The sequence below is a fragment of the Lissotriton helveticus genome, chromosome 1_1 (genome assembly GCF_964261635.1).
Source record: "Lissotriton helveticus chromosome 1_1, aLisHel1.1, whole genome shotgun sequence".
Lineage (NCBI taxonomy): Eukaryota > Metazoa > Chordata > Amphibia > Caudata > Salamandridae > Lissotriton > Lissotriton helveticus.
Window position 1 is genome coordinate 391,732,141 of NC_136057.1, and position 17,022 is coordinate 391,749,162.

At 44.4% G+C, this 17,022-nt stretch overlaps 1 protein-coding gene across 8 annotated transcripts in view; it reads left to right on the forward strand.

Moving 5' to 3' along the window:
- Positions 1–17,022, forward strand: part of TULP3 (TUB like protein 3) — a 550,002-nt gene that overhangs the window by 315,266 nt on the left and 217,714 nt on the right. For all 8 annotated transcript variants that reach the window (XR_013606868.1, XM_078673739.1, XM_078673741.1 and 5 more), the window contains one exon: positions 11,790–11,917. Coding sequence is in view for 7 of the 8 variants with exons in the window: in XM_078673739.1 (XP_078529865.1) it covers positions 11,790–11,917 (128 nt within the window). In the remaining variant the exon portion in view is untranslated. The remainder of the gene's footprint in view (positions 1–11,789; positions 11,918–17,022) is intronic.

The following is a 17,022-nucleotide window of genomic DNA, read 5'->3' on the forward strand; positions in this document are numbered from 1 at the left end:
TGAGACGTATATACTTCATTTTAGTGGCAAAACACAGGTTTTGGGGGTCAAGTAGAAGTATAGAGGCAGAAAAAATCTAAGTATATAGGGATCATGGTTCCTGAAATATTACATCATCACTACAACACATCGACCATTTTTTTAAATGGCGTCCAGAAATATTTTGCCCTGATTAGCAGTGTCTACCCAAGCCAAATTACTTCTCTAATGATACAAAAACACAAATCAAAAATGAAGATGTCTGGACAACAATTCTTTTTACAGAGTTAAATAAAGGGCCCAGGACTAATTGAGGAAAGACTATAAATGTGATAGAACCAGCATCTCTGAGCCACTGCTGTTACCTGTTCTGCATTAAAAAAACAGTTTGTTGGACACATCTATTTCTGGTTTACATTTGATGCATTTTGACTCATCATAAGGAAGGTGGAACAGGCACATTTGAATCTGCAACAAAACAAGCTCAGACTAATGTTTATAGGTGAGTAACAGTTGCCATTTGAAACATATCTGTTGTATATTTACATGTTGTGCAAAATAGTATTGACACCTTCTCTAAAGTGATGGTTGGTGTGAATTTATAGAAGAGAAAGAATATAGAATCCTCAAAACAGTCTGACCAACTTCAGCATTCCATATTTCTTGTATGTAGACACAATATGTACTGAAGTCCATGTACCTGGACCATGAACCTCAGCAAGAAGTATCTTCTCTCCAAACCAAATTTAAAAAAATTAAAAGCATTTGATCCATTTTTTTAAATGTGGAATGTGGGTGTCAAGTAGCATAAACAGTAAAGTTGGCTGGTATGTAATATACAGGGAATGTATGTAAAAACAAGGGTACCTCTGACAACAGTTCCTGAATCAGGGAAAATAACTAGAATGTAAATATCACAATTTCAGGACAGTCATTTCTGGCATGGCTCTAATAAATCAATGTAACATACAGGGATGCATATGAAAATCCGTGAGGGAGCGCGAGATTTGGCAATTGACTTCCTTGGTGTGATTGGGAAAAGGCAGCAGAAAGCTGTTTTGTTGAGCCAAGGTGGTTTAGTATGATCATTGAAGTACATAAGAACTTTTCTAACTTCAAATGTGAGGAGAGCATACTGAGTCAAATTATATGGGTCGGTACTGAAAGTAGGCTGATTAATAATAAAATGGTGCTGCAGTTTTAAGTACAAATTAAGGATGTGTAAGCAACACAACACTATCTTTTTGTACCGTCATTGACCAGATGTAAAGAAATGATTGCCGCCAGGTAAAACACTTTTTATAACAGTTCCATGTGGACCGAATGGATTTAGTAGTTCAAAAGTAGGGCCCAATGCTGTGTAAAAACAATATTCAATCCAGGTCAGAAGGTGAACTTTAATTATTAGTTTTTTGACTTCCATGATTACAGGAACTTTAAAAATAATCATTTTGTCAGTTTTGTAAGTAAGCTGCTACTGCTGACAAATGCATACGTATAAAAAAATGAAAACATTGCATCACTATTAAAGACTGGTTTGAGGTTTTTACTAGGTTATAAAGTTGTATGCGAATACTCCTATGTCACAGGACAGCATATACAGTTGGATGGTATACTTCTTTCGGGGCATTCATGCAATTCTCAAGCCATACCCAAACTCTAAGATTTCCGATGCCAAATTGCTACGTTATGTTGGGTGGAGCCAAGATCCTGTCTTCTTGTTGTTTTGGCAGTGGGTATGTGCTGTTAGTTTTGTGAATCGATGGACAAATGTTTTCATGAGATAAGAAAACCAGCCCAACACATTTTCTTGACCACATGTGGCAAAGACCTAGATGGATAAACCATGCACAAATGTCCTTGTCCAATCAGTCTGTAGAGCATTCCCCTGAGACTGTTGGTGCAGGTATCTGTACACAAGGTTTTGTCAGTTGGCGTTTTGACAGAGATCAATGTTTTGTATTCCACACTTGTGGAAATACTTCAGAGCATGTGTCGACTTTATTATCAACTCTTAATATAATGTCTGCTCTGTGTGTCTGTAAAATTGTTGTATATCCTTGGCACATGTTCTGATTGAAAATGTATGTAGCCCAGCACCAATTTTTTCTGCTGCTGTCTATCTACAGATGTAGATTGTGAGCCTCCAGAGTGTTGTTCTGACGCTCTCTTGATCCCCTCGAAGACCATCCAATTACTTGTGGCCATTGTGTATTCTCAACTATTTTCATCATAAGGAGTATTGACCATTAATGTAACCAGGGGCACTTTCTAAAAAAGCATGCTATGTTTGTGTGGTGGTTCCAGGGACATCGTGTACTTGGATAATCGTCATGAACCTCACCATGCACTCCCTGTAGCTCCACTGTCAACTCCGAGGGGTGGGCTTGTGCCCTCCCCTTTGAAGTATGAGGACTCTTCAGTCAATCATGACTACATATTATTGTCATGAGGGACTCATTAATATTTGTGCACAACCCTTCCTGGAGCAATCTTATCATCCGTGTCTCGTGGGAACAATCCGAACTGTAATGCATCATAAACAGAAGAACAACTTTATTTCCTGCCCTAATATCTTTCCATTGTCTTGTCGAGAGTGATGATGGCCCACACAGACAACATCACAGCCTCTTTTATTCTAAGACAGCAAGTGGACAGCCCCTCCTCATCAGCCTGCTAGCTGGGAGAGTAAAGGCGGAGGTGAGCCATGGTTCTGGTCATCGCTGGCAGTGCTGGCAATAACAGGCATGCAGTGGACAGCCCAAGTGTCTTTTGTTGGCACCTTTCATCAAACATTCTCAACTTTGTTTGAATAGTGGGGTACCCAGTCATTGACAGTAAGACAACCTACACGAGTGGCAGGATTGAGGGGTTCACCACCTGGATAGGCGAAAGCATCCATTGTCCGTGGGCATAGCCTGATATTAAGTTGGAGAAAGGGTTTCCTGTATTCCTAAATAATGTCAAAGTGCAGTTTTTATGTTATTTAATAATAAATAATAATAAACAGTATTTATAAGGCGCACTGCAACCCTAAGGGCATCCTGGCGCTGGTCAGCTACATACCGGAGGGTCGACGTGCTATCCTGAGAATTCATTACTACCCCTCACAGAGAGGCATATCATGTCCTGGGGAATAGCCAGGTCTTCATTTTCTTGCGGAACGGCATCAGGTCTTGCGGTCTCCTTATTTCTAAGGGGAGGCTGTTCCATAGGCGCGCTGCTGCTACGCTAAAGGCTCTTCCTCCCAGGGTCACCCTTCTCACTTTAGGCACTCTCACGCAGTTTGTAGTCGCAGAGCGAAGATTCCGGGTGGGTTTATACCATTGAAATCTGTCCTGCAGCGGCTTAGGGCCTTGCTCGTGGAGAGCTTTATGCACAATGCATAGTGATTTAAATCGGATCCTCTGGGCTACTGGTAGCCAGGTTAGATCCGCCAGTGCTTGTGTTGTTGACGAGCCACGTGGTCTAGATAGTGCTAGCTTCACTGCTGCCGCCTGGATACTTTGCAATCTGGAAATCAGATACCCTGGAGATTCCAGGAGTAGAGCATTGCAGTAATCCAGGCGACTAAGGATCGTACTTCTAACCACCGTTGCTCTCACCTGGGAAGGTAGCAGTGGTAGCACTTTACGCAGACCACGGATTATGGAGAAGCAGGTTCCCACCAGTTTATTGACATGGGTCTCTAGATTAAGATTCTCATTAAAACTGACCCCCAGATTGCGTACCGTATCTACTGGGGTCATTGTACCATCTGAAGACAGGGGCCAGAAATCTATTGGTAGGCTACGGGCAATCCCCCCGTCCTACATTGTAGGATCTCAGTTTTCCCGCTGTTAAACTGAAGGGAGTTTGCCTTCAGCCACTTTGTCATTTCATGCATACAATCATGAAAGCCCTCCAATGATTCCGCTTGGTCCCCCTCCAGAGATATCAGCAATTGTGTATCATCAGCGTAATTGATCACACTGATGTTATATGCCTTGATAATACCCAGCAAGGGTTGCATATACGCATTAAACAGGATAGGGCTAATTGCCGACCCCTGCGGTACCCCATAAGGGACTTCCACCATTTCTGACTGGTACGGTGGAAGTGCCACCGCCTGTTTCCTATCCGACAGATAGGACTGCAGCCACCTAAGTGCTACTCCCTTGACTCCAAAGGACCCCAGTCTAGAGAGCAGTATTACATGGTCCACCGTATCTAATGCAGCGGACAGGTCCAGCAGGATTAAAATTGCCGACTGGCCCCTGTCCAACCACTTCCTGAGGTCATCCAACACCACCACCAGAGCTGCTTCTGTCCCATGACCTGGGCGAAAACCAAAATATTCCCCTTCTAATATGTTATTTGTCTCCAAATATTGGGACACGGTCCTACTAACCCAACGTTCCAGGATCTTGACTGGGTAAGGTAGAAGGGAGATTGGTTGGTAGTTCTTATAGCTGCTTGGGTAAAGGGTAGGTTTCTTCAAGAGCAGGGTGATAATAGCTCACTTCCATTCCATGGGCACAATCCCTGTGTCAATAGACTGGCAGCAAAGCTGTTGTAAAATAGGGAAAAATTCTGTTCCGAACTCTTTCATTAGCCTATGGGGCAGTGGGTCCAGAGGGGAGCCAGAGGAGACCCCAAGGGCTACTCTAATGAACTCCTCCTCCGATGGAATTGGGAATTTATCCAGGGGAATTTCAGGATCGGCTTTCTCAGAGGTGCTCTCCTCATTTACTCCTCTGGTCCCTTCTGTTCGGATTCCTGAGGTAGGTTGAGGTTGTTCCTTCATGCTTTCCACAATCTTATTTATGTTGTCCGGGAAAAAGCACGCCAGACCGGCGCTCAATTCCTGTGACGGTTTAATTTTACTCATAATACACTCTGGATTAGTCAAATCTTTTACTATCTTAAAAATATCCGTAGATTTGTTGCAGCTCTTTAATATAATGGATGCGAAAAACTCTGTCTTAGCCGTGGATATTTCTGATTTGTATTTTATGATTAGACACCTCCATCTAGATCGATCTTCCTCCGAGAAATTCTTCCTCCACTGTTTCTCTGCCTTTTTACACGAGAGCCTGAGACTCCTCAGTCTCTCCGTGTACCAGGGGGCAGATGGATTTCCTCTATTCTTAATGGCTTTTACTGGAGCGACCTGATCCAGTTCCTTAATCAAGTGATCATAAAAAGCTGTGTAGTTTTCTGTGATCTGTTTTCCAGGGTCAAAACAGGTCCTCCATGTGGAACACAGAACCATCCGCCTCAGTTTTCTTTTTAAGAAGGCGCTTCCAGTCACGACCAAAGAGCGTTCTCATTCTCCTAGCCCCAGGTCTTATTCCGTCCAGACTTCGAATGCTGAACAGGATGAGGTGGTGGTCTGTCCACCCCATTTGCCTCATGAGAGTAGATTTATCGATTGTTAGGAGTTGGTGAAGAATAAATGATGATCAGATATGCTATAATAAGTAAAACTATAGAATTTTAAGAGTGTGCTTCTTCACTGTAGTATGTTAAATATTTCCTCATAACCTTTGTTAAATACATCTTAGGACAAACCAAGGAGGGTAATTGATTTGGTAGTCATCAAAATGTGTTAAGTGCTGAAAGGCAATAGACAGGACCTCCACAGATACTTAATGAGCGCTTGCTATCTATAAATCATGTAATGATTATAGCAACAGATCTCATTCGTTGTTGCTAAAACTAACAGGTAGCTCAGTATCCATGTTATGCCTGTTGCATCTTTTGGGCATCACACTGACCGTCCTGTCCACTGTTTGAAGGCAGAAAGAGTTACATCTGGAGTAATAAGAATTTCATCAAGCCTCACCTTTAGAGTTTATGAAAGATGTAAGTTCACAACCTCTTTTTGTAACACCAGCTGTCTGAGCAGCTGACATTTAAAGTCTGCTGTAAAGAGCAGTGCATTTCAGCTCTTGACTACTGCATAGAGCTCCATTACACACCAAAAGCAAGCTTTAGAGTGTAAAAGGAGTAAGGGGTGTGCACTTCATATTCTTTCTGATATAAAGTCCATTCTGGACCTACTAACAGTGAACAAAAGTATTCGGAAAGTTACATTCTTCATAATTCCCACATCAAAGCACAAGAATGAGCAAAGTAGACCAAAGGTTAGTATTTTCACTCTCTACATGCAAAACACAAGAAATTCCTGAGGTTCAAAATGAACAGCTATCAGTACTACTATTATGTGGTTCCATTAGACCTGAAATCAGCACCATGCGCTTCCCCGATTTATAGTGGTTATTGCAGCACATCTCCTTTACAAACTTAATTTCATCTAACGGTACCTGGACAGCTGGCTGTTAAATGTGACCTTCTGTCAGAAAGTTCTGCAAGGTTTATAACTGATATCTAGCTATCTTCGAATCTGGGGCCTCAGGTCCGTTTCCACATCAGCATCCAGTGAAAGTGACATAGAAGAATACAAAGGTGCAGCCTTCACAATACCTCCATCCGGGTCTATCCAGAAGAAATGTAGCTTTCTTTAGTCAAACCCTCTATATGTATCCAAGGAAATCTTTGTAGCTTGGATCAGCGCCAGTCTGTATATTCATCTTATCACATAGGATGTTTGCTGCATTATAAGCTTGAAAGTCAGTCTGGTTGGATTATGAAAGTGATGTTTTCTTCCCTCTTAAATGTTTAGGAAAGAAAGCAAATATGTTTACTACTTTGAACTTAGACATTCATTTTAATGTGCCTTTAGATTGGTGTTAAATAAAAGTTTTGTTTGTAAAGTATTCCAATAGCCCATCCGTTAATGAGAGGAAATACTTAGCCTGAGTTTTATATGATAATCTGGGATTGACTTGTTCTATCCAAGCCTGAGTTCCATGTGTTATTGTCGTTTGTCTTAGCAATGCAGCCCTGCTTCTGTAGACCTAGCCTGACTTTGTCAGGTATCTAGACTGGTTGATAGTGATAAATGCCTTTATATTAATACCTACCGTTTTTAAAACAACTGTAATAATAAGGGGGACGTGATATCAGTTAAGGGTAGAGTGGAGCTGGATAATTCATCCCTACTGTTTGCAAGCACATACAGGGCTTCATAGAAACTGCACTGTTTTCTGACTGCAAAACTATGGTTGTAACAATTTAATATCTCATTCAGTTTTGAGTTACATATTTTAGTTTTTGTACACCTGTGGGCCTGAGCAAGGCATACTGATTTACTCAGGTCTACACTCACTTGGTTAAAGAGCAAGCACAGCTTACCCCTTTGGAGAGATCAGTTTACTTTCAGTGGCTGCTCTTCTGGCAAGGCTGAGGAGCGTCGCCCAACTGAAGAAAAGGAAAAATAAAATTATAATAACTATTGGTATCATCAGTTTTGTTTTCTTATTTCATCAGTGACTCGCAGGCGGGGCTGGCCAGAGCAGGGGAGGAGTGGTTTACACTCCCTAAGTGTGCATGACTGCTTGGGCCAGCCAAACACTCCTGCACATATTTCATCTTCCGAACCATGCTGCATTGCACAGCCTGGTGAGGAACATGCAAAGACTCCCATTCTCCGTCTGAGCGCCGAACCACTGCGCTCAGATGGGAATGCTTCAGGGGAGCTTGGGAGCCCGGGTGCTTGCTGCTGCCGGCCGGGACTGGATGAAGATTATGCAGGACAGAGGACAGGCGGCAGCCGGCCATTACAGGTAAGTGGTTTATTATTTTTTTTCATCATCTCTCCCTCCTACACCCCACACCATCCTCCCCCGCCACCCCACCACCCACCTACCCACCTCAACAACCGGTCTGGTAACAGCTGCTACTGTTTGCTTCACACATTAACTATGTCTGCCCTATCAGCCATGCACAAGCTTGACGGGGAGCAAATAAACTATCCAAGAAGTAAGGGAGGGCTAGGTTTGCCTCCGCTTATTGCTTGCACATGAGGTGATGAATATGCCTGCTATCAGATAGTTTCTTTTAAAAGGAGGTCTGTTACAGACAATCTCCTGTTCTCTTAGCTAGATCCATCATTGGCCCATACTGGTGTTCCTATGTTTTTTTTTATTGGGTATGGCTGAACTAGTTAGTGCTGGGTGGAGTTGTTGGGTACAAAAAAGCCATATTGGATTTTATCCTGGAAAGAGATGTGCAGGATTTTAGTGTCACAAGATGACCTCTCATAACAAAGTTGTTTTACAAAAAAACACTGTGCAACATTAGCACTCAAAATGTATTGCTTGATGCAATGCTTTTTTAAATAAGGGACTATCACACTCTGCTGCAGCAATGTTGTAAAATCATTTGAACACTACACCATATAATTTGTTTAGCTCCAAACAGCCTTGATGAGCGCTCAATGGGAGGAGAGAATGGAGGTTTGGCAAATATGAGGCAGAACAGAGCTCCTAACATCGAGGAGAAAGAAAGCATAGCCTTCCATAGCTTTTGAAGCTTGGAGTTCCTCGTGTCTAAGGAAGAGGTAGACGTGTGTGTGGGGGTGGTAAATCCTAAGAAGGGCAAAGGAGGAGGAAAGGGGAAGAAGTATTGGTAAGGGGAAAGGAGGGAGAGAAGCATGAGAGAGACAAGCAGGAGATTTTAAGCTTGAAGCACTTGTAATTAGCTAGAGGAGGAGGCGATAAAGTGATGTTTGGGGTCAGGCATTCAAATCTGCAAAGGGGCTCAACTCAACAACTAAACTTACATTCAAGTCCTCTGTCGTCCATAGTGTTTGTAGGAATATAGTTTAAGAACCATGAGTTTAAACTACACTCTGCACTAGGTAATAAATTGTTGAAGATATTTTTTTGTTCAAAACTTTTTCAATTAAACAACATAATATGTGGGTTTCCAATTAAAAAATAATGAAATGTACAGAAGAATGAAAGAGCAGTGTACACGATTGATCATTTTATCAATCCTTCTAACGCGGTACAAAAGGGGTGGTGATGGACGGAGCATCTGAACCAATCAAACACTCGCACCCAGTCAACAGATCTGAGTTTAATCCATCACCGCTCTTTAGCCCACTCTGCCACCCCAGTTTAGACATGGCCATATGCAAATCAGTCTGACCCTGTGCCTCATGACTAATAAATTAATGAAAGAAGAGGGTTTCCCGGTGGGTATTAATGATCTGGGCAGGCAGTGGGGGGAAAAAGACGCTAAAAATAGAACACTAAAGAGCAACCCTGCCCCAGGATATTGTGGTCCATAGAAGGATCCAATCTATATTGAAGGGGTGATTTATCTAGTAGCCAACACTACATATAACAAGAGGCAAATCATTCTCAGAGAGGATATATTTGTTTAAGATATATATATAGTTTATTATTTTTCTGTGGTTTTTTTTGTGTATCAAAAGGTACAAAATTTATTACATTGTTTGGATCCACATTATATTTATAACATTGCAGACATATAATGAAGGGGGAGATAAAAGGGAAAAATTAATCCCACGACTATAACAAAACCTACCCAGTAACATACCACACTACCTTCATACTTACAGACTCATTCATTCCATCTCAATCTATCTGGTATTCTTTCATTCAACTTTCATTCACTCATAGGTTCTTGGTGCTAGCAACATGAAGATGTTAAGTTTGTTGCATAGATCAGAGTTATGTTCCAGGAGTCAATGTGCCGTTTTCCTGGAAGCACGTGCCTCATGACAACAGTCCAGCCCGAACGGCCAAGCCAATCCTTCTAACCTCATCAATAATATTGGTCCCAGGTGATGTAGGCCGAAACTAAAGGGTATTTGGAAAAAAGGAAATAATTAAGACAAGAAGAAAGGGGAACTAAGGAGAAGTTACATCAGGGAAATACCACTTGACTACATTATAACACTTACTAAATTAATTTAAAAACATTAACCGCACATAAATAAAATAAACAGGAGAGTGAGTCCTTGGAGCTATACCATTGAACATGCCTGGTGTGGGGACAGAAAATTGAGGTGGAGATCAACTGAAAGTTCACATATGACCATCTAGTGAACTTCTCCCATCGAGCTATTATTATCAATAGATGGACTTAATCTCAAGTGGTCATTGATCCTCAAGGATGCTTAATTTTATTTATGTGGCTGCCTATAGCCCACCATATTTAACCACTACAATATATATTGTTTAAACATTTTTTAGTATAAATTACTTTACCTACTATGGGTGACCCATGCTCACCAGGTATTAATCTATAGTTTCCGAGAGTCCTTCCAGCAAGATAGTACAAACAGGTGAGCAATTACTGGTAATTAATCAAGGTCTACGGTTTTAGATCATAATTAACCTCACCGTCTTCACTGTTAATCCTTAACCAAGCCCACTCAGGTAAGGAAGAATGCTGATTTTCAAAAATGTCCCTTATTTTCTCAATGTATGCTTCAAAAGGTCTAATTGTCCTACATTCTGATGACATTGACAGCCTAACTTAGCCGATAAGACCAAGACATGTATGTTTTACTACAGAATCCACAGGATTACTGTGTCTGCTATGGAAAAAAGACTATGAAAGTGGGGACAAGTGCGCCACCAGAGCCACACTTGTTGTTTTAATTTTCTTTGAAAATGTATAATATTGTAGGGCGGGAAACATTGAGGAAGACGAATGGCAACAAGCACTGTCCTCTCAGTGGGAAGTAGCTATAACATCTAGATTTAGATTGATACAGCTCAAAGTACTTCATAGAATGTATTATTCCTGTGAAACAATGGGAAAAATGAAAATGCACTATGTAACAGAAACTGTTCCCAAGTTGGCACATACTATGGGAATGCACTATAATCCAACAATACTGGGAGGGGGTAATGGCACAAATACAACAGGTATGTGGAAAGGAATTTTCGCTCCAATCGAAACTATGCCTCCTCAATATCTGGGAAGCAACAGATATGACCCATATGGAACACGCATGGGCAACTTTGGGGATGGTATTAGCAAGGCGAAACATCGCCAGTGGGTGGGGTATACAGGAGGTGCTATCAGTCGAGGAATGGAAGCGAGACATGGACTGGTGCATACTGGCTGAAAAAACGTTTTATGTAAACAGGAGAGGCCCCCGGAAGTGGGATTGAATGTGGGGAAACTGGAATGCTCATAGGGGACATATATGTATTTCTCTATCAACACATAGTACTGGACCTTAAGGGCGGGGGGAGGCGCTGGACGTAAATTCTGATGTGATTTTATTGGGGCAAATGTCTGGTGAAGTCTGCAACTATGCCTCAAACACTAATTTTACGACTGTTTAGAAAATGTGATTGACTTGGTCTGATGTAAAATTCAAACCTTGATAAAAAAGATGTTTAAAAAAAAAAGAAAATGTATAATACTTTTCAAGTCGAGGTTTTGTTTGATTTTCAATTAAACTTAATCTATTCCTAAGTAAGATGTCTTGCCACTGTCTCACCTTTTAACCTATGGTTAAATCTACATGGAAAATTTCCCATGTAGCTCGTTAGATAGTAACCGTTGAGCAGGAGGTAAATTGCAAAGGAGGTGGTACCAGGAGGCAGTCTAATGGGCAAGTCCTGCTTGGATGGTCTACTGTAATACTACAGAAGTTCGGGTGACGGTCACTGCTTCAGCCCTCACCCATGCCTCTTTCAACAGCAGTTTTACTAGGTGTGAATCTGAACCTCTTAAAACAGGGTGTTCCAGCACTGCTAATCCCAGGAGCAAGGCCTTAATGTTCTAATTTTAACTCTGACTTCCTGCGAGAAATATTAAACCAAGGGTCTGTCAATTGAGAGTGGAATTAAACAGTGTGAAAGACTGAAATGTGCGATTTAAAGAAAGATAGAACCGTATTTATTTCTTTGCCTCTCCTTTGTTATTGGAAGGTATTTCGGGCAGTTTGAACTTTGATGAGGAGGAAACAGAAGAGGAGGAAGAGGATGAAAACCATTCTCGCTCACCCCATTCCGAAACCATACGGCCTTCCTCTGCTTCCAGCAAAAAGTCTGCAACAGTGAGAATGTTTTGATTTTTATGTGCAGTTCCGCCACACATTGTTATATCATGTTGAAATGTGCACTTTAAAATGAAATTACCACAGAGGCCAGTATCCTAATCTGAATTTGCTGTGCCTTTAATGACTGTAACAGACAGTTTATTCTGTTAAATCCGGTATCTCGTGTGGTACATGTATGTCTTTGAGGTCATATTTTTCCTAAAATTCATCTGTTTTTTCTTAGTTTTGTAATATTTGTTAACCACGCCCTACATTTAGTATTAAATCGATTTTTTGAAGGATTGCCACACAAATAATCATACATGTACTGATGTAACCATTACTTACGTTGAGATCACCAGAATTCAAGAATCAAGGGCAAATGAGGCCAACGGTACCACTAGGAGCTTAAACTAACAAAGAGAGCTATAGTGTGCAATCCTGAAAAGGAAAAAACAGCAAGATGGAAGAACATCTACTCCAACCCCCCCACTCCCCCTTTCCCACCCTCCACCCTTGTTCAGTGTCCACTGTCTGTGTGCCCCCGCACCCATCTCGTACCCAGCCGTGCCCTCAACCCTCTGTGTCCGAGAGACGCAATAATCTAAGATATCGGGGCAGGTAACCTCAGGGAACTCTGAGGCCAGTAAGGATAGAAACGGCTGCTACAGTTCTGCATATTTGGCCCCCTCCCCAGCGGCAGTCAATGAGAGCTTCTCCATACCTAGTACTAGCCAGAGGCAATGTAACCACCCCTGAAATGTAGGGACCTGCGCAGACCGCCAGTGCGAGAGAATGTTTTGCATCGCTGAGCCCAGCGCTATCGCGATTAGGCGACCTCTGCTGGAGCGCAGCGGGTACTTCAAGGGGTTCGATAGCCCTAGAAGAATGTACGATGGGAGACGGGGAACTTCCGTCTCAAAGTGCGCATCTACCTCATCTAAAACCTGTTTCCAGTACCCCTGGAGTTGCGCGCAGTCCCAAAGCAAATGCACTAGTGTACCCACCTGCCCGCAACCCCGTCAGCACGGTGCGTCCCTACTGTGGTCCATTTCATGGAGGCGCTTCGCGGTATAGTACCAATAGGTCGCAATCTTGGTAAGTGTGTCCATGAGTTCCATATGGTATGCAGAGTGACGCGCTCTGTGATATATTCCCTCCCACTCCTTATGACTAAGTGTCCTGCCCGATTCCCTCTCCCAGGGCGCCATACCAGCACTACAAACGTGTGTATATTTAACCTGCAACATCTTGTATAGCTCCGACATTTGTTGTTTATCCGTCGTGCGCGTGAGTATCCAGTATTCGTAAGGGGTAAGGCGTCTGTCAGGCACAGAACGTACTTGCTCATTAAGCGCCAAATGCCGTACATGCAAGTATCGAAATCTCTCCCCCTCTGGCATCCCATATTCCTGCTTGAACTCGGAGAAGGGAATTATCCCCTCCGCTGTATACATATGAAAGAGGTACCGACAACCTGCCGGCCTCCATCTCACATATGCCGTTGAATCCATACCCGGAGTGAAATCAGGATTGTCCGCAATGGGAGTAAGGGGGGACGGGAAAGTGGTGAGTTCATGACTAACATTCGTCTGGTCCCAGACATCCAATGGAACCCTTGTAATATAGGAGGCGTAGAGATTGGGGGGGTCTATGCTGTTTGCGGAGGAAGGGAATTTCCTGCAGGGGCCTACCAGCCACGGCCTGGTCTTGAACTAGCCAATGCTTTTCGGACTCCCATCTACTCCTTTCTACCAGGAAGCGTAATTGAGCCGCTTGAAAGTAGAGTAGTAAATCTGGAAGTCCAATTCCTCCCTTCTCCGGCTGAAGCATCGCCAGCCTTAGCTTCAGACGCGGCATTCGCCCATTCCATATGAACTGAGCCAACTCAGACTGCATTTGCTTTATCCAGCCCAATGGGGGCCGTAGAGGGATAGTGCAAAATAAATATAAAATCTGAGTGAGGACAGTCCTCTTAATCGCCGCGACTTTACCCAGCCACGACAATGGGTAGTGTTTCCACCGCCCCAGCTCCCGTCGAATCTTAGCTCTCAGCAGGGCGTAGTTGATAGTGACTGTATCCCGCAGGGAAGGTGCCAGCTGAACCCCCAAGTAAGGAACCGCCTCTGCCGCCCACTGAATAGGGAACACGGCTTGCAACAACTCACGTGTGGGTTTCGCTAAAGACAGGTCAAGGGCCACCGATTTACTCATTTTGGCCTTGAATCCGTAGACTTGACCATATAACTCCAGATCTTTAAGACAGGCGGGCAGAGGAGCCTAGCTCGAGAGCGTAATGGCCGCCTTTTAGCTCGGCTCCGTCGGCCCTCCGGCCAACCTCGAATATCCTGCAATATATCCTGTACTGCGACGATACTACACTACAGATTTTGGAACTTAACGACCCACTCTTACTCACCGTCTGGTCCGGAGGCTCCTGCGTGCTGTGGGTCCGCAGCTGTGCCCTCGGTGGGATTGGGTCCTCCGGGCGCTCGAGACCGGGACCTCGCCTGTGGGACCCGACCGGCGGTGCTGAGATTGCCGGCCCCGGCCGCGAGAGTGAGCCACTGGTGTGAGCCGTTGTGTGTATGCCCCGGCGATCCTGAACCGGCCCCGATTTGTGGACCGTGCGGCTGGAGGGGGACGAGATGTGTCGGGGGCTGACTGTGTGAAGGGGTCCCTTCGCCTTTGTTCTGTCCGGCAGCCCTGGACCCCGCGCCTGGCTCTCGCTTGTGGGGCCCGCCACTGTTCGGTGGCCCCCCCCCCCCCCCCCATTGAGCGCCGGCCCGTTCTGTGCCATTGTTGGGAACCTCCGGAGGTCTGTAAAGTCCTACATTTGGGAACTGTTTGGGGGCCCGCGGTGGAGTGCGGGGCGGCGAAACTCACAAAATGGCTACCAACAACGTGGGGGGTGATCCGCTCTGCACCGACGAACCTTGCTGGCCGTATTGCGCGGAGGCCTGGGCGTGTGCTCGAGCGCCCACGCTCGGAGATGTCCTGGACGCCTTGATGTCCTTGTACGCTGTCTTGGCCCCCGGTGCTTCTACCGACCCCATGCGGCCCGCCGCCATTTTGGGTCGTCGCTCTTTCATGCACCCCTATCGTCCTAATGCCTCCATTGCTTTGCCCCCTTCGGCTGCGCCAGGAGTTGCTGTCGCTGTTCTTCGGCCGCTTGATGGGCCGGTGGCTTTTGAACCTCCGCTTTCTCACCGCCCGGACTTCGAGGACTTGCACACGACGCGGAGATCTGCTCCTTCCCGGACAATTGGGAACTATGGTGGGCCGCTGTTTGCTCCCGCTTCGATGGATTCGAGCTTTTGTCCTGGTGGGGTACCTTTGCATTGTCGAACTGCGAAACTGGACTCCGGCTTGCTTTTGCTTGCCCTGTCGTTGCTGCTACAATTGACTTGCTTCATTGACTTTTTGTATTCCATTAGTATGGTGGCTCTTCCCACTCTACATCACTGCCGTAACCCTGGTCAACATTACGATTATTCTGTGCTGGGTGGCCCGCTCCATGTTATCCTTTATTGGGTTGGTTTCGTGATTAGGAAGGGCTGGGGGTAAGTTGCAAGACGCTGATAGACTGCTGGTTTACCTGTCCGTTGCACTGATGCTTGTACTCTCGACATTGTGAAACGTTAAAATTTCCCCTCCTCCCCCCCCTGCGGGTTTTCGCTGTATGTGAAGGTGTAGCATTGATTTGATAATTATTCATTTGCTGGTCGGGGGAGGGTCGTAGCCGAGTGTGTTTGTTCATATCCTCTGGCTCCTCCCTCACATCTTATTTTTGTTTCGTATTTCCTTTCCTCCTTCTTTTTGTCTCCTTATTCTACTTTCTTTCTTTACTATATTTCGGGTTTCGGATTAGGGCGACAGGCACGCTGTTTGGAGGGTTGGCCGTAGCCTTCTGCAGGGGTGCGGGGTGGGACGGGTGGGCGGGGTCTCTCAGATGTTTCCTTTTTTGGTTCTATGGCCCTTTTCTATCCCTTTATAGCGGTGCCGCTTCTGTCCTCACTTCTCTGGCATGAGTGGGTTGGGGTCTGTCGCTATGCCACTTTTGTCTGTTTCGATGCTCTGTCGCGACTGCCATACCCTTCTTCTCGCCAGCTCTCTACTTTCTTCTGTATTATTAGCCGCGGGATGCCTGGCCCGGGGTGGCGCCCATCTTGCACGATTGTGTTTCTCCTTTTATATTTTTTCTATTTCTTTTTCTTTTTTCATTTTTTCGTATATTTTAGATCAGACGGGGGGTCGGGTGGTGTCCCTTTTGGGTAGGATTTAGCACTCTGTGCTTAAGTTGTTTGCACTGTTTATTGGATTTTGTGTGTACGGCGTTGATATTAATACACAGCCATTGAATGCTCCCATATCCTGTTTTCACTTCCCGATTATATTTCTTAGAGGGCCTGTATCCTCCTACATGGCTTGTTCCACGTAAAACTCGCTTTATTGTATGACACTGGATCCTTTCTTCCTGCTGTAAGACTGTGCCCTCTCACGTCCTGCTATATAGTGGTTAAGTTTGCAAATAAATCCTGCAGTGATATATTGACTGGGTGGGCACTGACTGGCGCGGAATGAAGTATAGTGTTTATGTATCCTGCCTATAATGTTCAACGCACAAATCCTAACTATTGCTGCTCTTTTAGTTGATACTATGTCGTATGGCTCGCCCTTTCGGTCGTCTGGTCTGAATGTATAACACCTCTTTAAATTTATAAAATGAAACCTCCGTTATTCTTCTTATGTCTGCTGCTAATACACCGTAGCGCTCTTATTTTTAGCTTTTCCGCATGGTAAGACGCCCTGGAATGTTGTTGATTGTCATAGCGGCCGGCCCGTAGTGGTTGTAGGCAGACGCTGTGTAATATGCATAGGATAAATAAAGGTTTTAAAAAAAAAAAAAAAAAAAAAGACAGGCGGGCAGTGCCTCCCTCGGTTGGGACAATGAAATCAGGACATCGTCCGCATATAAGCTAATCGTGTGGACATAACCCCCAAACTTGATCCCTGACACCCCTGGGTTAAGCCTCAATTTCTGCGCCAACTTCTCCATGTAAAGGGTGAAAAGGAGGGGCGACAGTGGGCACCCCTGCCTCGTACCCCTCCCGATGGTAAAC